Source organism: Tachyglossus aculeatus, chromosome 18 (genome assembly GCF_015852505.1).
Source record: "Tachyglossus aculeatus isolate mTacAcu1 chromosome 18, mTacAcu1.pri, whole genome shotgun sequence".
Taxonomy (NCBI): domain Eukaryota; kingdom Metazoa; phylum Chordata; class Mammalia; order Monotremata; family Tachyglossidae; genus Tachyglossus; species Tachyglossus aculeatus.
The window spans coordinates 40,429,135-40,453,406 of record NC_052083.1 but is presented as its reverse complement, the minus strand read 5'-3'; the positions used below and the strand labels follow the sequence as shown (position 1 = coordinate 40,453,406).

Sequence of the window (24,272 nt, the reverse complement as noted above, 5' to 3'; positions counted from 1 at the left end):
GACAGGTGTCAAGTCAGAACAAATTAGAATTAAAGCTAAATTCATTCAATCGTATTTATTGAGCGCCTTACTGTGTGCAGAGCACCGGACTAAGCGCTTGGGAAGTACAAGTTGGCAACATATAGAGACAGTCCCTACCCAACAACGGGCTCACAGTCTAGAAGGGGGAGACAGACCACAAAACAAAACATGTAGACAAGTGTCAAGTCAGAACAAATTAGAATTAAAGCTAAATTCATTCAATCGTATTTATTGAGCGCCTTACTGTGTGCAGAGCACCGGACTAAGCGCTTGGGAAGTACAAGCTGGCAACATATAGGCACGGTCCCTACCCAACAATGGGCTCACAGTCTAGAAGGAGGAGACAGACAACAAAACAAAACATGTAGACAGGTGTCGAGTTGTCAGAACAAACAGAATTAAAGCTAAATTCATTCAATCGTATTTATTGAGCGCCTTACTGTGTGCAGAGCACCGTACTAAGCACTTGGGAACTACAAGCTGGCAACATAGAGAGACGGCCCCTACCCAACAACGGGCTCACAGTCTAGAAGGGGGAGACAGAGAACAAAACAAGACATGTAGACAGGTGTCAAGTCAGAACAAATGGAATTAAAGCTAAATTCATTCAACCGTATTTATTGAGCACCTTACTGTGTGCAGAGCACCGGACTAAGCGCTTGGGAAGTACAAGCTGGCAACATATAGGCACGGTCCCTACCCAACAACGGGCTCACAGTCTAGAAGGAGGAGACAGACAACAAAACAAAACATGTAGACAGGTGTCGAGTTGTCAGAACAAACAGAATTAAAGCTAAATTCATTCAATCGTATTTATTGAGCGCCTTACTGTGTGCAGAGCACCGTACTAAGCACTTGGGAACTACAAGCTGGCAACATAGAGAGACGGCCCCTACCCAACAACGGGCTCACAGTCTAGAAGGGGGAGACAGAGAACAAAACAAGACATGTAGACAGGTGTCAAGTCAGAACAAATGGAATTAAAGCTAAATTCATTCAACCGTATTTATTGAGCACCTTACTGTGTGCAGAGCACCGTACTAAGCGCTTGGGAAGTACAAGCTGGCAACATAGAGAGGCGGTCCCTACCCAACAACGGGCTCACAGTCTAGAAGGGGGAGACAGACGACAAAACAAAACATGTGGACAGGTGTCGAGTCAGAACAAATTAGAATTAAAGCTAAATTCATTCAATCGTATTTATTGAGCGCCTACTGTGTGCAGAGCACCGGACTAAGCGCTTGGGAAGTACAAGCTGGCAACATACAGAGACGGTCCCTACCCAACAACAGGCTCACAGTCTAGAAGGGGGAGACAGACGACAAAACAAAACGTGGACAGGTGTCGAGTCAGAACAAATTAGAATTAAAGCTAAATTCATTCAATCGTATTTATTGAGCGCCTACTGTGTGCAGAGCACCGGACTAAGCGCTTGGGAAGTACAAGCTGGCAACACAGGCAATCCCTACCCAACAACGGGCTCACAGTCTAGAAGGGGGAGACAGACGACAAAACAAAACATGTGGACAGGTGTCGAGTCAGAACAAATTAGAATTAAAGCTAAATTCATTCAATCGTATTTATTGAGCGCCTACTGTGTGCAGAGCACCGGACTAAGCACTTGGGAAGTACAAGCTGGCAACACAGGCAATCCCTACCCAACAACGGGCTCACAGTCTAGAAGGGGGAGACAGACGACAAAACAAAACATGTAGACAGGTGTCGAGTCATCAGTACAAACAGAAAGCTAAATGTACATCGATTAACAAAATAAATAGAATAGTAAATACGTACAAGTAAAGTAAATAGAGTAATAAATCTGTACAAACATATATACAGGTGCTGTGGGGAGGGGAAGGAGGTAGGGTGCGCGAGATGGGGAGGAGGAGAGGAAAAAGGGGGCTCAGTCGGGGAAGGCCCACTGAGGAAAATGAGGTCCCAAAGTGAAGCGTCTTACCTCTTGGACATGGGAGGAGTGGGGAGTTCTCCCATGATCAATCAATCAATCAATTGTATTTATTGAGTGCTTAATAGTAGTAATAATAATGGTACTCGTTAAGCGCTTACTATAATAATAATAATGATGGCATTTATTAAGGGCTTGCTATGTGCAAGGCACTGTTTTAAGCGCTGAGGAGGTTACAAGGTGGTCAGGTTGTCCCACGGCGGGGCTCACAGTCTTCATCCCCATTTTGACAGATGAGGGAACTGAGGCTCAGAGAAGTGAAGTGACTTGCCCAAGGCCACACAGCATACTTGTGGTGGAGCCGGGATTCGAACCCATGACCTAAGACTCCAAAGCCCGGGCTCTTTCCACTGAGCCACGCTGAGGAGTAGTAGTAGTAGTAGTAGTAGTAGTAGTAGTAGTAGTAGTAGTAATAATAATAATAATAATAATAATAATGTTGCTTGTTAAGCACTTACTATGTGACGAGAAGTGTTCTAAACGCAGGGGGGATACAAGGTCAAAAGGTTGTCCCACATGGGGCTCAGTCTTAATCCCCATTTTACGGATGAGGGAACTGAGGCCCAGAGCATTCATTCATTCATTCAATCGTATTTATTGAGCACTTACTCTGTGCAGAGCACTGTACTAAATGCTTGGCAAGTACAATAATGATGATGGCATTTATTAAGCGCTTACTATGCACAAAGCACTGTTCTAAGCGCTGGGGAGGTTACAAGGTGATCAGGTTGTCCCATGTGGGGCTCACAATCTTAATCCCCATTTTCCAGATGAGGTCACTGAGACCCAGAGAAGTTAAGTGACTCGCCCAAAGTCACACAGCTGGCAATTGGCGGAGCAGGGATTTGAACCCATGACCTCTGACTCCAGAGCCTGGGCTCTTTCCACTGAGCCACACTGCTTCTCTGTTGGCAACATATAGAGATGGTCCCTACCCAACAGTGGGCTCATAGTCTAGAAGGGGGAGACAGAGAACAAAACAAAACATATTAACAAAATAAAATAAATAGAATAAATATGTACAGAGTAATAAATAAGTACAAACATATATACATATATACAGTTGCTGTGGGGAAGGGAAGGAGGTAAGGTGGGGGGATGGGGAGGGGGAGGAGGGGGAGAGATAGGAGGGGGCTCAGTGTGGGAAGGCCTCCTGGAGGAGGTGAGCTCTCAGTAGGGCTTTGAAGGGAGGAAGAGAGCTAGCTTGGTGGATGTGCGCAGAGAGGGCATCCCGAAAAAGAGAGGTGGGAAGAGCGGCATAGCTTAGTTGCAAGAGCCCGGGTTTGGGAGTCAGAGGTCGTGGGTTATAAACTCGGCTCCGCCACTTGTCAGCTGTGTGACTTTGGGCAAGTCACTTAGCTTCTCTGGGCCTCAGTTACCTCATCTGTAAAATGGGGATTAAGACTGTGAGTCCCCTGTGGGACAACCTGATTGCCTTGTAACCTCCCCAGTGCTTAGAACAGTGCTTTGCACATAGTAAGCGCTTAATAAATGCTATTATTATTATTATCCCGGGCCAGGGGGATGACATGGGCCGGGGGTCGATGGCGGGATGGGCGAGAATGAGGCCCGGTGGGGAGATTGGCGGCAGAGGAGCAGAGGGTGCGGGCTGGGCTGGAGAAGGACAGAAGGGAGGGGAGGTAGGAGGGGGCAAGGTGATGGACAGCCTGGAAGCCCAGGGTGAGGAGTTTTTGCCCAAAGTGAAGTGACTTACCCAAAGCCACACAGCTGACAAGTGGCGGAGCCGGGTTTAGAACCCACGACCTCTGACTCCCAAACCCGGGCTCTTGCAACTAAGCTACGCCGCTCTTCCCGCCTCTCTTTTTTGGGCGCCGTTTGTGGGTGTCATGCACCGTTCTGAGGGCCGGACACTGCAGTCCCTCTCCTACGTGGGGGTCACAGTCTAAGCGGGGGACACACGACACGTACTGAATCCCCATTTTGCAGTTGAGGAAACTGAGGCCCAGAGAAGTGAAGTGACTTGCCCAAGTCACCCAGCAGGCAAGCAGCAAAGTAGGCATTAGAAACCAGGTCCCCTAGCTACCGGACCAGGCTCTTTCTACTCTTTCTCCTTCCCTCCCTGAGAAGCAGCATGGCATAGTGGATAGACCACCAGCCTGGGAGTCATTCATTCATTCATTCAATCGTATTTATTGAGCACTTACTGTGTGCAGAGCACTGTACTAAGCGCTTGGGAAGTACAAGTTGGCAACATATGTCATGTTGCCAGAATGTCAGAAAGTCAGAATGTCATGGGTTCTAATCCCAGCTCCTCCACACTCTGCTGTGTGACTTTGGGCATGTCACCTCCCTTCTCTGGGCCTCAGTAACCTCATCTGTACCATGGGGATGGAGACTGAGAGACCCATGTGGGGCAGGGACTGTTCCAAACCGATTTGCTTATAACCACCCCAGCGCTTAGGAAAGTGCCTGGCACATAATAAGCGCTTAACAAAAAATAATAATAATAATAATGATGGCATTTATTAAGCGCTTACTATGTGCAAAGCACTGTTCTAAGCGCTGGGGAAGTTACAAGGTGATCAGGTTGTCCCATGTGGGGCTCACAGTCTTCATCCCCATTTTACAGATGAGGGAACTGAGGCACAGAGAAGTGAAGTGACTGGCCCAAAGTCACACAGCTGACAAATGGTGGAGCTGGGATATGAAATACCATCAAATACCATCATTATTATTATTATTATTCATCAGTGGTATTTATTGAGCACTTACTGTACGCAGAGCGCTGAATGAAGCACTTGGGAAAGTACAGTACAACAAGGATCTTAGAACAGTGCTTTGCACATAGTAAGCGCTTAATAAATGCCATAAAAAGATGGCAGACACGTTCCCTGCCCACAATAAGCTTAAAGACTGGAGGGTTCAAGCCCCTATCCTTGCCCTGTGCTTCTGCCCCATGTCCTGCCAACCCATTCACTGTGCCCCCATCCCATCTCCTCTCCCACATCCTCCCTCCTGCTTGGAATTCCCTCCCGCTTTACAGCTGACAGCCCACCACCAAAAGTGAAAATATCCATCGAGTTCTTACAAATTGTATTTGTTAAGCACTGACTCTGGGCCCAGTGCAGGGGTCGACAAAATGTCTTCCAATCAGACGGTCCCCATCCCGCATGAGGCTTATCATCAATCATATTTATTGAGCGCTTACTGTGTGCAGAGCACTGTACTAAGCGCTGGGGAAGTACAAGTTGGCAACATATAGAGACAGTCCCTACCCAACAGCGGGCTCACAGTATAAAAGGCTTATCTTATCCCCATTTTATTGAAGAGGGAACTGAAGCTCAGATGGGCTAAGTGACTTGCCCAAGGTCACACAGCAAGCCGGGGCAGAGCTGCCACAAGAACCTGGCACCTCCAGTTCCTTCCCTTGGGACAAGCTGCCTCCTGTGGGGAATTCTCGGACCCCTTCAGCCTGGGAATGTTTTTCTGATCCTGGCTTGGGATTTCACAAACAGCTCCCATGCCAACTGAAGGTCTTTCCTAGTTTTCCTCTCACTCCACAGACCAAAAGCGGGCCATGCCTTCTCCATCGCCAGACTGTCCGATCATCGCTCCCCCGACATGGCAGGGTCCGGGAAAGGTGTCTGGCCAAACTTTCCCTTCCCAGACAATAATAATAATAATAATAATAATGGCATTTATTAAGCGCTTACTATGTGCAAAGCACTGTTCTAAGCGCTGGGGAGGTTACAAGGTGATCAGGTTGTCCCACGGGGGGGCTCACAGTCTTAACCAGCATTTTACAGAGGAAGGAACTGAGGCACAGAGAAGTTAAGTGACTTGCCCGAGGTCACACAGCAGGCAATTGGCGGAGACAGGATTTGAACCCGTGACCTCTGACTCCAAAGCCCGGGCTCTTTCCACTGAGCCATGCTGCTTCTCTAGGTGAGCGTGTTTGTTTTTTTTTTTAATGGTATTTGTTAAGCATTTCCTATGTGCCAGTTACCATACTAAACGCTGGGAAAGAGATCAAATAATCAGGTTGGACTCAGTTCCCGTCCCACATTAAGGCTCAGTCTTATTATTCCCATTTTACAGGTGAGGCAGCTGAGGCACAGAGAAGGTAAGCGACTTGCCCAAGGTCACAGAGCAGACAAGCGACGGAGCTGGGATTAAAACCCAGGTCCTTCTAACTCCCAGGCCCGTCCTTCTCAGTGTGTGCGAGGGTGCCGGAGGTCTCCCAATCAATCAACCAACGGCATTTATTGAGCGCTTTCTGCGTGCAGAGCACTGTACTAAGCGTTCTCACTCACCGACCCCCTCCCGCTCGGGGGCAGGACTCACAGGCAGACGGCTCGGCCCAGCCACAGACACGACCGTTCGTTTTACCATGTATTTGAATTTTATTCTCCTCATAATTACAGGCTACTGTTGGGAAGTCTTCAACATAAAGGAAAGTCTATGAACAGTCCCTAAACCCAGCTGAACGGATTTTTAAACGCCAGTTAAAACCTCTTAGCAATGCCAGTTAGGCCACAGCAGTGATTTGTTTGTTTACCTGTACTCCGAAGCACACATTACCGTAGTCGGAGTGACGTCAAACGACTACGAGATTTTAATCCCATACACGAGGGCGTGAATATATATATATACTATATACACGTTTTAATATATTGGTCCACTGAATGTACATCTTTTAACAAGGGAATCTATGTAGTCCAGTTAAACATACGTAAGATTAGTGTACACTTATTACATCAAAGGGGGTGTAGATAAGTTACAGGTTTATAATACTTCAAAGGTTCCTATATTTCTGAGCATCGCCGACACCTGCTCATTTTTCCCAGTGCAAAAAAAAAGGTTGTTCAAGCCACCTTACCTGTTTCCTGAAAGAGGGGAGAAAAAGAACCACCGCCACCACCACCACCAAGGGAAAAACCACCTTGCCAAGAGACTTCGGAGACAGTTTGGAAGGGAGAGCTGTGTGGCGAGGCGGTGCGTGTGTGTTGGGGGGGGGGGGGGGAGGATGTGGAGGGGGTGGTCTTCAGCTTCTGCTTCATGCCCCCATGACCTGACCCTGCTGCTCACACAAGCAGAGGGGGTGCAAAGCTTGGTTCGATTAGGGTGCCCGGCCGCTGCCCCCCAGGCATGGCCCGGGACGGGGGCAAGCAGAGCGCGGGAGACCAAGTGTGTGTGTGGTCTGGAGCATTTACTCGACGGAACAGATGGGCAAGAAGTTGCTCTGCTCCAGGGAAATGCCCCACTTTGACCCCGTGGACCACTTCAGCTTGGTTCTGGCCTACCTTTATTGACATCCAATCGAGCAATCGACAGTATTCATTAGCACTTACTGTGTGCACAGCACATCTGTACTGAGCGCTCGGGAGAGTACAATACGACGGAATTGGTATACACGTTCTCTGTCCACAGGGAGCTTACACTCGAGGGTGACATCAACTACCTTTTGTCACCAGTTGTTGCCGGTTACCTTTTGTTACCAGATGTTCCCAGCCTAGAGGGTAACATCGACTACTACCTGACGGAACAACAACTGCAAAAAGTCCAAGTCACAAACTCCGCTCGGAGCGTCGTCTATTCAAAATTCAGCTTGCCGAGAGGTTCTGGGCTAGGTGGGGGGTCGATCGCTTGCCCCAGCCGACAGCCGGCTCCCTCCGACGATGGACGCCTTCCCCCAACTGCTGTTTTTTGAGGAGAAAATCACAGAGTGAGGAAAAACCTGGTGCTGGGATCCAGTCTGACAACAGGGCACCCCAAGCAGGGCAGGCAGCACCCCGCCGCTTCCACTTGGTATCCGGTGAGAGGGGCATCACGTTAAGTCCGGTAGCAGAACCTCCGTTAAAGGAAATAGATCCGGAAGTATAAAATCAAGCTCTGTACGGCTCCGGCTTGCTAAAGTTTCTTCGGCAAACGTACAAAAGGGTTTCAAAGTCTGCCTAAGAGGGGGCCCACTTGCGCGACCTTGCTCCCCTACAAGGCCGCGGTTTCCGCTCCCTGCTGTCGGAGGTGGAGCCCCGGGCCCCCGGATGGGCACGGCCCGGTCTGGCCTGTGCCCAGCCTCTCGGGACAGGGCAGGGGCTGAGCCCAAGGAGATCCCTGCCCTGGGTTGGGAGTGGGGCGGCCACTGGCTCCGACCAGCCTATGCGGGTGGGTGGATGTTGTGGAGGGCCACAGGGCCGGGCCCACGTACGTCCTCTCTCTCACGGGGTCGGTCTTCCTCAGGACAATGGAAGCCAAACAGAAGCACGTCACCCACGGAGGGAAACGCGAGGGCGTCCGTTCCTCTCGATGCTGTGCCACTGGCCCAATCGTACAGGGCCCGGGGGGACGGGGACGCTTCCCCGTCTTCCCTTGGCGGGAGTGACCCCGAAAATACAGAGACCCGCCGGAGCAGCCCCTGGTCGGGAAGGGGCCGCAGCCTCGACCTCCCGCTGGGTCACGGGACCTGGGTCGAGGGGACGAAAGTAGCGCAGGCCGCAGCTCAAGTGGAACCAACAGAGGAACAGACGCCTTGGGAACGCCGTCCGACGGGCTACTGCATCTTAAGACAAAATACTGAGATTCGGAATGGGGAGAAATTCTGAGGTGAAAGTTTGTCACGCTTACAGGAAACTAAAACCTTTTGTATTCTCATGCTCCTAGGTAGCTCTGATAAGATGTTAAATAGCTTTCCGGGTCAGGGTATCGGGGGGACGGCTGACGGGGGCCCGACCTTCTCTCTTCACGCTTCGGAGATCTCGGATTTGCTGAGGGCAATGGCCAGCTCCAGATCTTCCAGCTCTTGCTGGTTGAGGCGGGCGAGCCTTTCCTTCTCCTCTCTCTCGCTTTCCCTCTTGGCCCATTCGATCATATCCTCTTCAGTCGAGTACTGCAAGGGGAAGACAAAAAACCAGAGCTCAGGTCAGTCCCCAGATGAACGGGGACCATTCGGACGCCAGGCGCGGATGGCCGTCCCCAGAGGATCCCCATCCTCACCGGCTGCTGAGCCAGCTCAGCCCCTCGTGAGAGCCCGGCCCGGAGCGGGCTAGACACACCATTCATTCATTCATTCAATCGTATTTATTGAGCGCTTACTGTGTGCAGAGCACTGTATTAAGCGCTTGGGAAGTACAAGCCGGCAACATATAGAGACGGTCCCTACCCAACAACGGACTCACAGTCAAAAAGGGGGAGACAGACGACGAAACAAAACATGTAGACAGGTGTCGAGTTGTCAGAACAAATAGAATTAAAGCTAAATTCATTCAATCGTATTTATTGAGCGCTTACTGTGTGCAGAGCACCGTACTAAGCGCTTGGGAAGTACAAGCTGGCAAAATATAGACACGGTCCCTACCCAACAACGGGCTCACAGTCTAGAAGGGGGAGACAGACGACAAAACAAAAAATGTAGACAGGTGTTGAGTTGTCAGTACAAACAGAAAGCTAAATGTACATCATTAACAAAATAAATAGAATAGTAAATACGTACAAGTAAAATAAATAGAGTAATAAATCTGTACAAACATATATACAGGTGCTGTGGGGAGGGGAAGGAGGTAGGGCGTGGGAGATGGGGAGGAGGAGAGGAAAAAGGGGGCTCAGTCTGGGAAGGCCTCCACAAGGTCTGGGTTTCCGAGCTCGCCGCGTGTCTAGAGTTCGCCGGATGGGAACGGCTTGACTCCGTCGGTCCGAGAACTAAGAGGGGGTAAACCCTACCAAGTGACCCTTAAGATCTCAAAGAAACAAGGGAAGCATTTCGCTCGGAATCTCCGATTTGCACCGCAGCACGGGAGGGTCGGAAATGGGAAAAGGAACGGTTGACGGCCACGGAGCAGGAGCGGAGAGCTGAGCCCCCGACTCGTGCTATAGTTCCTTACCCGCGGCATCTACTTGGGACCAGGCCTACCTGCCTGGGGCCAGCTGCTGGCTCGGAGCGGGGAGAGGAGGCAAGGGAAAGAGCATGTGGGTGGATGCTCAATGAACAGCTATGCTGGGCCTTCACTTAGCTGGAGAATACCAGTCACCCCGGCAGGCTTAGTGAACTCTCTCTCAGTGGGGACAGGCTGTAGAAAACACTATAATAATACTAATGATGGCATCTATTAAGCGCTTACTATGTGCAATGCACTGTTCTAAGCGCTGGGGAGGTAACAAGGTGATCAGGCTGTCCCACGGGGGGCTCACAGTCTTAATTCCCACTTAACAGATGAGGGAACTGAGGCACAGAGAGCTTAAGTGACTTGCCCAAAGTCACACAGCTGACAATTGGCGGAGCCGGGATTTGAACCCATGATCTCTGACTCCAATGTCCGGGCTCTTTCCACTGAGCCACACTGCTTCTCTGGGGAATTCAGGCAACAGAGACAGAGAGTGTATGGCCCTGGCCAACAAATGGGCCTGGGCAGAGAGGAGCTCAGTCCAGTGCTATGCACACGGACGGTGTGGCTTGGTGGTTAGAGCCCGGGCTTGGGAGTCAGAAGGACCTGGGTTCTAATCCCAGCTCCATCCCTTGTCTGCTGTGTGACCTTGGGCATATCACTTCACTTCTCTGTACTTCAGTTACCTCACCTGTAAAATGGGGATCAATCAATCAATCAATCGTATTTATTGAGCCCTCACTGTGTGCAGAGCACATAGAATGTGAGAATGTGAGCCCCAAGTAGGACAGAGACCGTGTCCAACCCGATTAATCTGTATTTACCCCAGTCCTTAGAACAGTGCTCGGCACGTAGGAACGCTTAACAAGTACCATAATAATAATAATTATTATTATTGTCATTGATTGATTGGGCTGGGTGAGTCTTGGTCTCCTAGCGGCCCCGTAACACCCGGGAGCGGAGGCTGACTCCACAGGTGATAGCCCCCAAATTGTAATAATAATAATAATGGTAGCATTTATTAAGCACTTACTATGTGCAAAGCACTGCTCTAAGCGCTGGGGAAGTTAACAAGGTGATCAGGCTGTCCCACAGGGGGCTCACAGTCTTCATCCCCATTTTACAGATGAGGTAACTGAGGCCCAGAGAAGTTAAGTGACTTGCCCAAAGTCACACAGCTGATAAGTGGTGGAGCCGGGATTTGAACCCGTGACCTCTGACTCCAAAGCCCAGGCTCTTTCCACTGAACCACGCTGCTTGTAATGAAGTCAAACCAAACAGAACGGGGTTTTAGATCAATTGGAAACTCGAGGCATCTCAAACACACCTTCCCATCAGCTCCTAATGTGAACCGTTGCTCCACTGAGCTTGCATTCTCCTCAAGCCCTATCAATGTCAATCAATCAATCAATCATATTTATTGAGCGCTTACTGTGTGCAGAGCACTGTACTAAGTCATATTTACTGTGCCATTACTGTGTGCCTGCCGAGTACCTGGGAGAGTACAATGCAACCAAATTGATAGCCCACCCCCCTGCCCTGGTCTGCCTGTCTAGGGCACTGCGGTGGGCCACTAAAACATTTCCATTTTATTAATTTTTCATGACAAATGGGACAGGAATCAAATATTATTAAAAGTATGCCCCCGAGACGGTAGTCACAAAGAGCGTTAACGATTTTACTGCCTACCTTCAAAGCCTTCAAAACGAACCAGTGCAGCGGGGCTCAGTGGAAAGAGCCCGGGCTTTGAAGTCAGAGGTCATGGGTTCAAATCCCAGCTCTGCCAATTGTCGGCTGAGTGACTTTGGGCAACTCACTTAACTTTTCTGTGCCTCAGTTCCCTCATCTGTAAAATGGGGATTATGACTATGAGCCCCCCGTGGGACAATCTGATCACCTTGCAACCTCCCCAGTGCTTAGAACAGTGCTTTGCACATAGTAAGCAATTAATAAATGCTATCATTATTCTTCTTCTAGACTGTGAGCCCACTGGTGGGTAGGGACCGTCCCTATATGCTGCCAACTTGTACTTCCCAAGCACTTAGTACAGTGCTCTGCACACAGTAAGCACTCAATAAATACGATTGATTGATTGATTGATTGACTGATTTGTGGAATGAACACAGGTCTGGGAGTGGGAGGACCTGGCTTCTAAACCCGGCCCCGCCTCATATTTGCTGTGTGACCTTGGGTAAGTCACTTCACTTCTCTGTGCCTGAGTTCCCTTATCTGCATTCAATCTCTGTTCTCCCTTCTACTTAGACTGTGAGCCCACTGTTGGGTAGGGACTGTCTCTATATGTTGCCAGCTTATACTTTCAAGCACTTAGTACACTGCTCTACACATAGTAAGCGCTCAATAAATACAATTGATTGATTGATTGATTACTTAGACTGGAAGCCCCACGTGGGACCGGGTGATCTTGTATCTACCCCAGCACTATAAGTACGGTGCCTGGCACATAGTAAGCGCTTAAATACCACAGTTATCATTATTGCAACAGTATTATTACTACTGAGAAGCAGCATGGCCTAATGGATACAGCCCAGGCCTGGGAGTTAGGACCTGGGTTCTAATCCCAGTTCCACCACCTGTCTGCTGAGTGACCTTGGGCAAGTCACTTCACTTCTCTGGGCCTCCGTCACCTCATCTGGAAAATGGGGATTAAGACTGTGAACTCCACGTGGGACAGAGACTGTGCCCAACACGATTTGCTTGTATGCATCCCAGCGCTTAGTACAGTGCCCGGTACATAGTAAGCACTTAAGAAATACCACAATTATTAATATTATTATTTTCAGTACCAAATTCCAGGTTTCCCAAACAGTCGCTCCCTCCCTCCGGTGCCCCCTCCACTCCCCCGCCCCCCAGGACTCACCGCAGGGAAGTTGGCAAAGTTGCTCGAGTCGACCTCCTGGCCGGCGGCGACGGTGGGGGCGAATGGGTCATCGGTCAGGTAGGGGGCTTTTTCCCGCAGCCCCTCACTGCCTGAGAAAGGCTGAAACGGATCGTTCAGTTTAAGAGAATCGGAAGAATCCAATCTGCTGGTCGGCCTTTTCCCTGGATCAAAATCAGTAGAACGAACTTAACCGGCGGAAATGGCAAACTGACACGTCACGGCACGAAACCAAAACCGTTCCCCCTCCGGGAGTGGGGCAGGTGGGAAAACCCCCAGTGGGGACAACGGGCTTCCCCTGATTTCTGAAATCCAAATCCGCTGCCGCCGCTAGCGGTGGCTCAGGGGTCGCGGCCCAGCCAACCCCGACCAGATGCTGAAGGAGAGGGCCTCATCGCAGAATGGCACCGAACAAGGACCGGGGCAAGAGAGGACCGGGCCACGAGTGGGTGGGAGGGAGACGAGAGAGAAAGGAAGAGGCGAAAAGGGAGCGAGGGAAAGAAGGGTGGGGGGAGAGGTTTTTTTGTTCCTTGAAACCTAGGGCATTTGCAGGCTTTCCTCTGAACAGGCGGAGTCGGAACTTTTCTCTGCCTTATGCAGAACATCAATTGTTCTGACCCGCCAAATTGAAAACAAGTCCCTCGCTGAGAAACACCACCTGCGTTCTATCACCTGTAAAGCCTGATTTCTCCAACAATTACAAGCCCCAAGGTTCACGGACCCCACTCGACAGCCACTAGTAACCAACAGCGGGCATAAGGCTGTGCGCAGTCAAACACTTGCTCTGCCAATTATAGGATCTCCGAGCAAGATCGGACCTGCACGGCCCCAGCACTGGCATAAACTCACTTTTAACCTCCTACTCAGCTCCGCCCTGCCGCCTCTGAAATTACGGGGAACCAAGCGGCTTGGGACCGCTTGAACTCTTAATTTTTCCCGCAAGCTTTTTGGAGCGGTTCATCGCACCAGCGGGTCCGCCCTGCCACCCAACGGGCCTCCGTAGCCAGGAGTTTGACTCCCATTTTATCCCTAAGATTCTGGGCGTGTGGTGCTGAAGCTGACCGGCTCAATGGTTTCGACTTGGTTAACAGGCAGTGGGGGATGGAGCTCGGTCACGGCAGGACCAAACCCCGCTTTCCAAGCCCCACCTTAGGTGAAATAGAGGACGTCGAGGGATGGTTTGGAGACCAGGCCCGGACGGACAGACCCCGGACTATCTGCATTTACCCGGGGTTCTTCAAGGGGAGAGGAAGCCAGGGATCTGAACACGAAGGCTTATGAAAAAGCCATCAGGAGGGTGCTCTTCAAGAGTAGGCCCAGACTTAAAATGAGCCAATTTTAAGCACTTAAAAACGAACAACGTGCCCGCCACTACCTGCCCCTCGAAGAGGAACTGGATGGCTTGCGGGGCTTCCTGCGGGTCGTTTCTCCTGAGCCCGGCCACCTCCTCCAACTAATGGACCTGCGGGGCATCCACATCCCAGGAAAACCCATAAAATAGCCAATGGGATGCATCCCCTGAAGGCCCAACACCCTGCTCTCCCACCAGCCTCGCTTCCAGCCCCTCCCCCACGCAGCAAGGATAACCGCAGAATTCCCGGGTTCTTTGAGACATTTTATTTGGTGCTGGAGAAGCCCGGTCTCCCTGCTGAGACGAGACAGGCCGGGGCCCCGGGCGGAGGGCACGCCGCCCGGAACCCTAGGCTGCGGGAGACAAGGCCGCTCAATACGGGTGGTCACTCGTTCGGGCTGTCCCCCGAGGTCCGCTCCACGAGGGAGGCGGGTGACGCGGGGCAGGGAGGGGCATTTCCAACGCGGCCGTGATCCCCGGCCGCCCCCATACCGGGTGGAGGTGGACAGGGCCTCGTGGGAGTGCCTGTCTTGGGCGGCAGGGCTGGGGGGACGTCTTGGTTTTTGGCCGGCGGCTCCTCGAACACGTTTTTGGTCAGGACCACGTTGCTGCCCGAGCCGGGAGCGGCTGAACTGAAAGGGTCCTCGTTGTTGGCCTGGGCGGGAAGACGAAAGATGACAACACGATATCGCACGCTTGGCCTGAGCCTGTTCCAGAGCCCCCTCGATCCATCGGTCATCCAATGGGGTTTATTAAGCGCCTCCAAGGGCTGGCACAGAGGATGCGCCCAATAAATGAACCGACGGAGCACTGAGTGCAGAGTGCCACTCTAAGAGCTCGGGAAAGGGCGAGGGCTGGAAGGAGACCGGGTCCCTGCCTCCCAGAAGCTCACAGTCCACCTCCCTCTGGCAGGACCGGGCTGGCTTGGGCTTCCACGAAGCGGGAGCCGGGCTGGGGGGAGATGGAAACCTTGGACGACTAACCACGGATGCGGCCCCACCATCCGGAAGCAGCGCCAAGGCTGCAGAGAGGGGGGCCCCGGGGAGAAGAGGCTCAGTACCCAAGGGCGGCAGGTGTCCACCTCCCCCCCAAGCTTACTGCTGTGGCCTCACTAACATCCCCCGCTCCCCAAGGAGGAAGGGGGCAGGCAGAGGGAAGGGAGATGAGTAGCAGTGAGGCAACCTTGACTTGAGGCAGAAGCCCAAGGTTGGGAGTCAAGAGACCGCGGTTTTAGTCCTAACTTCCCCACTTGCCTGCTGGGTGACTTGGGGCAAGTCCCTTAACCTCCCTGTGCTTCAGTTTCCGCCCCTGTAAAATGGGGATAAGATTTCTATTCTCCCCTCTTAAGCTGTGAGCCCCAAGTGGGACGGGGACGGAATCAAGTTGGACATCACCCGTGTCCCTCATGAGGCTCCCACTCCTAATCCCCATTTTACAGATGAAGGAACTGAGGCACAGAGAAGTGAAGTGACTTGCCCTACATCACAAAGCAAGCGAGAGGCAGAGCAGGGATTAGAACCCAGGCCCTTCTGCCTCCCAAGCCTGGGCTCTACCCACTAGGCCACGCTGCCTGGTTGGAAACGGTCCAAATTACCATTGTTAAACAGACACCAGATGTTTCCCGGGCTTGTGAGTCACTGCAGATTTACCTTTGACAGACTGCTGAAGTCAGCAAATCCTTCTTCAAATGACTCATTCCCAAAGAGAGAGGCGAAAGGATCTACAGGTTAAACACACAACACACACACACACACACATACACACACGTACACGGAGAAAATAAATACAACCAGGCAGGAAGACAGCCAATGAAATCTTTTCGCTCAGCAAACTTGAGATGGAGAGGAGATGTCACTTCTCACTCAAGGCCCAGTTTTCCAAATTCTGTGGCCAGGAGTGAATAATAAGCCATCAGGCTACTGAGAGAATGAGAGTGAGAACATGTACTTGTGAGCGTGCGTGCGTGTGTGTTTTCCACTCTGGCGCAGTTTGGAACACAGTTAACAGGGGTCATTCTGTTTTAAATCACTGAGTTCACAATAGGGCTGTCTTGCAACCGGTGGTATTTATTGGGCACCTACACTGGGAGAGCCCAGTGGAGTTGGCATTCATTATCCCCAGCCCTCAGGGAACTCCCGGTTTTCGGTGAGCGTTCCGCCTGCGTGGCTCACGCCGGAAGGCTCCGATCTGTGTCTTGTGCACGTCTCCCCATGCCTGCTCGGGATGCTGCCCGCCCCTCAGCTAGCCGGGGAAAAGCAGGACCCCTCCCTGGTTGAAAAGCACCCCAACCCCGGCCTGGGAGCAGCTAGAGGCTGGCTCCTCTCCCGGCTTCCATTTCCAGGGCCCGGCACCAGCCGGCTTCGTCCCAGCACATCCTGCCCGACTTTTTCTGCCAGGAGCCCTTCCAGAACTGCCAGAAGCTCCGTGTGGGAACCCGTTCCTACATCCAACTAGGACGCTCCCTTTTCTCCCGTGGCGGATTATTCACACATCCTCTCCAGCCAAGTCATGCTCCCTCTCCTCGGAGCCCGTCCCGGACGCCTCCTTCCAACAACCCCCGAGAAAATGCAGTTCCAATCCCCCTAAGAGGCTCTCGGGGGGCCCAGGACGGGTCCGAGGGACCAGCAAGCTGCTGTCACTGGGGAGTGGTGTGACGGGAAGAGAAGAAAGAGGCCTCGCCCCTCTGCCCGCTTCAGACCGGACGACGGGTCGGCAGATGAGGGGACCGGCTAAGAGAGTTTCTCCTCAGCTATGCTGTAGCTTTAGGCAGTGAGCAACTCCCCAGGCTGAGAACTGAGATATCTGTTCCTCTCCCTTGGTCTCTCTCGACTCCCACTGCCCCTGCTCTCCGGTCAATCACAGAATGGAGTCCAGTCTCCCTGATGCCAACAGCCCCAGGCCGGGCGGAGGTGCCAGGCGTCACCCGATCTGCCCTCACGTGTGCTTTCCTTCTGAATCACCGGGTGCTTGTCCATTTCTCCCTCCTGCCCGCGCTATCAGACGACGAGCTCCCCGAGTCCGGCTTCTAGGCATTCCAAAGGCACCCGCAACGATGCTCGGCCCACGGAAGCGTCTATGGGTTTCCCCGGGATCCCCCGACCTCGCTTTTCAGGCGAGGCAAAGCTGAGGGCGCCCGGCGTAGAAGTCAGAATGACACAAATCGTTTCCACTTCTCAGGAACAGCACCGTCGTGAGTCCGGGATCTCATTTTTACGTGTGTCCCAAGCACTTTGGAGATGGCCTTAAGAGCCGGGAGACAACTGGCAAGTTACACAGAGGTCGAATGGGAAAAATGTGCACAGACGGTTGGTAGGGAAGCATCCCCCAGAGGGAGAGGGGTAAAACTGAATAGAAGACGGGGTACGGTGGGCCCAAGCACAGGCGAAGGAACGCGAAGAAGCCCAGAGTTTCAGTCGGAGGTCCGGACTCGCAAAATGCTGGTGAGAAGCCTGGTGAGTCATTATTGCAGAATCCCTGGAATGACTGGATAGACGAGGAGGGACACGCCTAATAAATACACGCTAAACAGGGTTGACACTGATTTGGAGGATGGGAAGTCAGTTTAGGAGGGAGACCACCAAGGCGGTCGGCCTGAACACTAGGCATCGGCCCGCTTCCTCCGTGCTGTGCTCCGTTTCCTCCGTCGACGACCTCTTTTTTGGTCTCTTTGCCTCCCAGATGTTCCTCCTCGTCCGGCCACCAGCCTCACGTCCTCGGTTTGGTTCCCGCCGGCCGGGCAGGCCTCTTCCGTTCAGCCCCAAATGGCAACGGAGGGGAGGGAGAGAGGGGAGGTGTCACCAGCCACAGGTGCCGCAGCCCCCTCTGTGTGTGTCCAAGGGCAGATAAGGTGACTTTCTCCCACTTCGGCCTTCCGTAAGAGGCCTCTCGAGTCGAAAGGACCGTGGGGCTTTCGGGCCTGGATGATCCTCAGTGTCCTGGAGTTTGGAGGGCTCACCGGATTGGCGGCTATGAGCAGGCTCCATCCCACTGTTCACAGCACAAGGGCTGTTGGCCTCTCCAGCACCTATGGGCCCCCCGCCCGGGTCCACAAGTGCCAACTAGCAAGAGGCGTTTATTTTAGTTTCACCGCCGACCTCTCACCCGTGTCCTGCCTCTGGCCTGGAACGCCCATGTCTTCATGTCTGACAGCCAGTGACTCTCCCCACCTTCAGAAACCTTTTGAAGGCCCATCTCCTCCAAGAAGCCTTCCCCGACTAAGCTCTCATTTCCTCTTCTCCCACTCCCTTCTGCGTCGCCCTCGCACTTGGATTTGCTCCCTCACACCCCACCCTCAGCCCCATGGCAAAGTCCACATCCATCATTTACTTAAATAAGTAAATAAATAAGTATTAATGCCTGTCATCACCACTCTAGACTGCAAGCTCACTGTGGTCATGGAACATGTCTACCCACTCTGTTGTACTGTGCTCTCCCAAGCGCTTAGTACAGTGTGTTGCACCTAGTAAGCACTCAATAAATACGACTGACTAATAGAAGCCATGGGGCTGCTGAGTTCACACTGCAGGAGCCAACCCCATCCCAACTGGCAGAGGAGAAGCAGAATGAACATTTCAGAAAACACCACCCGCGGCTCAGACGGCCTCCACAGAGGAATGGAAGCTCTCTGAATAATTCAGGATCGGTGGGAAAGCTGAAGAGCAGGGGGAAGAGGGTTCCCTGTGGAAACGGGCATCTGGAATGAGTTTCCCTACCTGGGTCACTCGCCGCGGTCCCCACCGTCCCACCGGGAGCAAAAGGGTCGTCGCTCTTCAGCGTTTCCACCTGGAGACCGGAACAGAGATTCTTGGCGAGGGCGGGGAGGGGTAACGTCCCAGGGCGAATCCACCGCCCCCTCACCCTCTGAACCCCGCTCTTCCTCCACTCTTTTACACACACCCGTCTCGTCTCTCCTCGTGAATCTGTATCGTGTATCCTCCCAACCTCCATTCTGAGATTGGAAGCACCGGGCGGGGGACCAGAGACCATGTCTAATTCTCACCTGTGTTACTTTTCACCAGTGCTTAAAACAGTGCCTTGCAATTAGAAGGTGCTTAATAAATACCAACAACAATAGATACATGGTAATCAAATCTGATACGGTTCCTGACACATAGAGGGCTCCGAGTCTAAGAGGGAGGGAGCTCTTATCCCCATTCTACAGATAAGAGAACTGAGGCCCAGAGAGGTGAAGTGACTTGCCCATGGTCAAACAGCAGGCAAGTGCCAGATCCGGGCCTAGGACCCAGCGCAGAGTCGCGACTTTCAGTCCGTCCCCTGGCTCCTGTCCCCCCGCCCCGACTCACGGCCGAATCGCTGCTGCTGCTGGCTGCGCTGAAAGGGTCGGGGCTTGTGGTGGCAAAGGGGTCGTCGGCGGTGGACTGCTTGAAAAATGTGTCGGTCGCGAACGGATCCGAACCCCTGAAGGGGTCGCCTCCAAACGGGTCTACAAAGGGAAAGTCGGCACGGGATAAGAACAGGACTCGGCACTCAGGAAACGCTCAATAAATCCCATCGGTTGACTGATCGATGGATTGATTTCCAAGCCGTCGAGAGGGTCAGGGGCTCCATGTCTGATGTACAACATTAACCCTCTGCCATTCACGGGTTTCCCTCCTGCCTCCTGCTAGACTGTAGCTTGTTGTGGGCAAGGAATGTGTCCGTTATACTGTTTTACTATTGTATTGTATTGTTGTATAATGTTCTTGTATTGTTGTACCAAGTGCTTAGTACAGTCATCTGCACACAGTAAGTGCTCAATAAATACGACTGACTTGGAAATTTATTGTCCCATCCATATGCCCCAGGAGACTGTAAACTCGCTAAGGGCTGGGATCGCATACGCTAGCACTTAGTACAGTGCTCTGCACTCGATAGGCACTCAGTAAATACAACTGATTCCCTAAGGGAAGGGTTTCTGAGACCATGGCCCGTTCAGCTGACATTTCATTGCCTGGCCACGATGAAAAATGGTCTTTTTTTTTTTTTTAATGGTACTTTAATGGTACTGTGTGCCACGCACCGTTCTAAGCACTGGGACAGTTACAAGCTAATCAGGTTGGACGCAGTCCCTGTCCCACAGGGGGGCTCACAGTCTTAATCCCCATTTTACAGATGAGGTAACTGAGGCACAGAGAAGTGAAGTGACTGGCCTGAGGTCACACAGCAGACAAGTGGCGGAGTCGGGATTAGAACCCAGATCCTTCTGACTCCCGGGCCCGGGTTCTAGCCACCAGGCCATGCTGCTCTTAATTCTTTCGTAACAACAGTGATCGTTATGGCATTTATGAAGCAATTACTATGTGCTAAGCACTGGGTCCGGGCCCTTGGTCACTCGGAAAACGGCCCCAGGCTGACTGGTGTTCGCTCTCGCTCCCGAAGCGGTCAAGACTGCTCTCGCCTGATCCCACCCTTCGCTCAAGGTCCATCCCCTTAATGACCAAAGGCCACCTTGGCCCGGGGGGGAAGAGGAGACCACTAAGAAGCAGCTAAATGACGTGGCTCAAGCCACAGTTCCAAGCCCGAGGCTGCAAACGGTGGGCACTCAGGAAATACCGTCGTCTGGCCGACTGACCGGCGAGCCCCGGCCGCACACGCCTGCATACAGTCAAGGCCGAAACCAAATCCAGTGCAAGGGAGAAACAGAAAATCGGGAAAGCGCACTAACCAATTTTCCCAAAAGGGTCGTCCTTGAAAGGGTCACCTGTGGTCAAAACAAAGATGGAGCAGTTAAAACCCCCAAACTTTACTAAAAGGGCCATCACAGAGCCCGCCCCCACTCCTGGGGATCGCTGCTGGTTCCTCCCCTCCCCCTAGACTCAAGCCGCCCCTCCACTGTAAGTTTGTTAAGGGCAGGGAACGCAGCTGCTAATTTTGCTGTATTATAATAATAATAATAATGGTGTTTGTTATGTGCTTTCTATTTGTCAGGCACCGTACTAAGCCCAGGGGTGGGTACAAGCAAATTGGGTTGGACACGGTCGCTGTCCTACACGGGGCTCACAGTCGCAATCCCGAGTGCTCAATACAGTGCTCTGCACATAGTAAACACTCAATAAATACAACTGACTGGCTGATTAATTGATTGCAAGCCATTCCTGGCCTTGGGACAGGCCTTCCCCGGGCCAAGCGTCATGGATCACCAGCCCTCCAACTTCCCTGATTCCCTTAATGTCAATGGGCCACAGGGGTCAGGGGTCGAGGGTGACGTGGGGCAGATAACTCCCCGCTATTGCACCTGCCCTTCCAGAAAGGCCACCCTCACTCTGGGCAGGGAATGTGTCTGTTCTACTGTAGTGTCCCAAGCCCTTAGCACGGTGCTCTGCACACAGTAAGCGCTCAATAAATGCGAACGACTGACTGGGCCGCCGACTCAGGGCTGGCCAACCGCAGCGGGTGGAGCCGGGCTCCGGAGGAGCCACTCCATCAATCCTTCGAGGACAAAGCCAGGAGACAGCGGGGCAGCCGGAGCACCTGTTTAACCAGGGACCGTCACCTCAGGTGAACAACTAGCCGCAAGTCTGCTTGACAAAAGGGACCCCTTCGTCCACGGCCCCTCCCCTTCACTCGGGTCCCCTTCCCGGGGACGCCCGGATGGGTCTCGGCCGAGCTGTAACCCTCCCGGCTCTCAGGGCTCTGGGGTCAGCTGAGAAGGGATCACTTACTGCCGACAAAGGGATCGGTCTGGAAGAAGTCCAGGCTCGCTTCCGCAACCGGATCCGACAGCGGATGCGATTCTGCAGTAAATGGATCTTCCTAAAAAACAGGTTGGCAAATTGAGGCTCCAGCAGACGAGACCCAGACCCGCGGCCATTAACGGGCCTAACCGGACCAGCCCTGGTCCCCGTCACCAGGGAAATGATGGTGTTCTCACTCGTTCGGTAACGTGGCGTTGGGGGTGAGCTGCAGACTACCCCGGGGACTGGAAGCCAATTCCATACGTGAATACTTTAAGCAATGGCAAGATCCAGAATCCCTCAAAGATGACCCAAATTTAGCTTCTGGCACTTGGAACGTGCTCACATGGGGGCAGGAAAGCAGACTGGCCCCCGGGTTCGGATTAGGGGAGGAAGGAAGAGAGAGAGGGAGGAAGGAAGGAAGGAAGGAGAGAAGGAAGAAAGTTGAGAAGGAGGGAAGGCAGGAAAGAGAAAAGGAGAGAGGGAGGGAAGGAGGGAGAAAGGTGCCTCTGCCTTCATGGGACTCTGCGAACCTGGGGAGCAAGAACAGGCCGCTGGACTCCAAAAGCCAACCAGAACCCTGTGCGTACCCACCTTTTCGCTCTCAATTATCGTCAGCTCTTCCTTTTCCTCCGTCCCAGCCACGTCAGGCATCTCCGGGCTGCTTCTGACCTAAGAGAGAAAAACGGACAGTGATGGACAGGCTTAGACTGCACAATGAGAGGAGACATATTTGTTGGTAGAAGCGGAAGAGACACGCTGAGCAGAAATGACCTCACCGAACAGTAAGACCCCTGTTCCTCATCACCACTGGGCCATTGGTCTCCCCAGGGCCTGGGGCTCCTGCTGCTACCTTCGGTTCCCCAACGCCCAGTGAGGCACCGTTCCAAACCCACGGGGGGCTGGATAGTCATCCCAGTGGCAGGGCCCCAAGCATCCCAGGGTAACCCCAGCGAGGGGTCCTGAGGGCATCGAGGAACACTGACCGTGGCTAAGCACGGCGCTGAAGCCTTAGCCCTACAAAGCGAGGGATCCCGGTGCTGGGCCCAGCGTAAGAAGGCGCCCAGAGGTCACCGGGGAGGGTGGGTGGGCTCACCGGTGATGCGGGTGGGCCGGGCTCGGCCTCCTGCGGGCTGGGGCCCTCGCCGTGCTCGTTGAGGTTGGCCGTGTCGCTGCTGCTGTTGCTGAGGCTGCAGTAATCGGCGCTGCCGTTGACGAGCATGCTGTGGGGGCTGCCACCCCAGGGCCCCTGGGTCCCAGCGGGGGCCACTTCCCTCATCTCGCTCAGTTTCATCTGCATCTGCAGAGACAAAGGGAGCCCGGTTGCCCAACCCTCCCACATCTGCAGCGGGGATGGAGAGCCGTCGGCCTTCTGGGCTTTCATTTCCTCTCCGTCTCTCCAGTCTGGGCTCGGGACCCTCGTGTTTGTGGGGGCGGGAAGAGGTCTCTCTCTCCGGGGCTCAGGGACTGCCAGGTGCGGCCCAAACTCTGGCACCAACTACCAGTCTCCATTTTCTAAATAAAGAGCGAGGGGGTCACCGATATCTTGGGATACAACCAAGCTCCAACTTACCGCCCCTGAATGGGGTCAGGGTGGGAGAAGAAACAGCAAGAGCGAGAGAGTGCGAGAACTTTTTCTCACCAAATCTACTCCATCCTAATCCCTCCAGACCTTGAGGTAGCCTCTGACTCAGAGAACCACCCCTTTCTCCTGAAAACACTATCCAGCCTCGTTTTCTCTGACACTTATTCTCCCCCATCTTTCCGGCCAATCCTTCTCAGCTCTTTCCCTGGAATTTCCCCTGCCTCCCCATTCCTTGACTAGGTTGTAAGCCCCCAGAGAGTAGGGATCATGCCTCCCAACTCTATTTTACTATTATGTTATATTAGCCTAACTCCACTATACTAGCCTAAGTGCTTAGTATAGATTTATTACTCTATTTTACTTGTACATATTTACCATTCTATTTATTTTGTTAACGATGTGAATCTAGCTTTATTTTTATTTATTCTGGTGACTTGACACCTGTCCACATGTTTTGTTTGGTTGTCTGTCTCCCCCTTCTAGACGGTGAGCCCACTGTTTGGTAGGGACCCTCTATGTTGCCAACTTGTACTTCCCAAGCGCTTAGTACAGTGCTCTGCACCCAGTAAGCACTCAATAAATACAATTGGATGAATGAATGAATGAATAGTACAGTGCTCTTCACCCAGGACAGCGCTCAACAGATACCACTGATTGATGGGTGTCTATTAAGGCTTCGTCCTGAGTTTCCTACGATTCTCAATCATCACCCTCTCCCTTAGGGAACCGATCTTCTCTCACGGCTTCAACTACCAAACCTACCTGACCAGCCCCGATCCCTTCCTCCTCTCCGCTATCTCGCATTCCCTCCCACCTCCCGGACATCACTGTAGGCATGTCCTGCCGACATCTCAAACTCGACATATGCAAAACGGAACACCTCCTATTTCTTCCCAAATCCTCCCTCTCTAACTTTCCCACCACTGGACACCCCCCCGCTCC

The 24,272-nt window shown here is 52.6% G+C and overlaps 1 protein-coding gene across 2 annotated transcripts in view; it reads right to left on the bottom strand.

Moving 5' to 3' along the window:
* Window positions 1-6,327: 6,327 nt before the first annotated feature.
* EPS15 (epidermal growth factor receptor pathway substrate 15) overlaps window positions 6,328-24,272 on the bottom strand; it is a 79,205-nt gene continuing 61,260 nt past the window's right edge. For both annotated transcript variants that reach the window (XM_038759959.1, XM_038759960.1), the window contains exons 16-25: window positions 22,842-23,045; window positions 22,340-22,417; window positions 21,734-21,824; window positions 20,737-20,772; window positions 19,376-19,515; window positions 18,785-18,854; window positions 15,722-15,792; window positions 14,565-14,727; window positions 12,704-12,885; window positions 6,328-8,834 (exon numbers count right to left, since the gene is read on the bottom strand). In XM_038759959.1, the coding sequence (XP_038615887.1) occupies window positions 8,688-8,834; window positions 12,704-12,885; window positions 14,565-14,727; window positions 15,722-15,792; window positions 18,785-18,854; window positions 19,376-19,515; window positions 20,737-20,772; window positions 21,734-21,824; window positions 22,340-22,417; window positions 22,842-23,045 (1,182 nt within the window). In that variant the 3' untranslated portion in view covers window positions 6,328-8,687. The remainder of the gene's footprint in view (window positions 8,835-12,703; window positions 12,886-14,564; window positions 14,728-15,721; window positions 15,793-18,784; window positions 18,855-19,375; window positions 19,516-20,736; window positions 20,773-21,733; window positions 21,825-22,339; window positions 22,418-22,841; window positions 23,046-24,272) is intronic.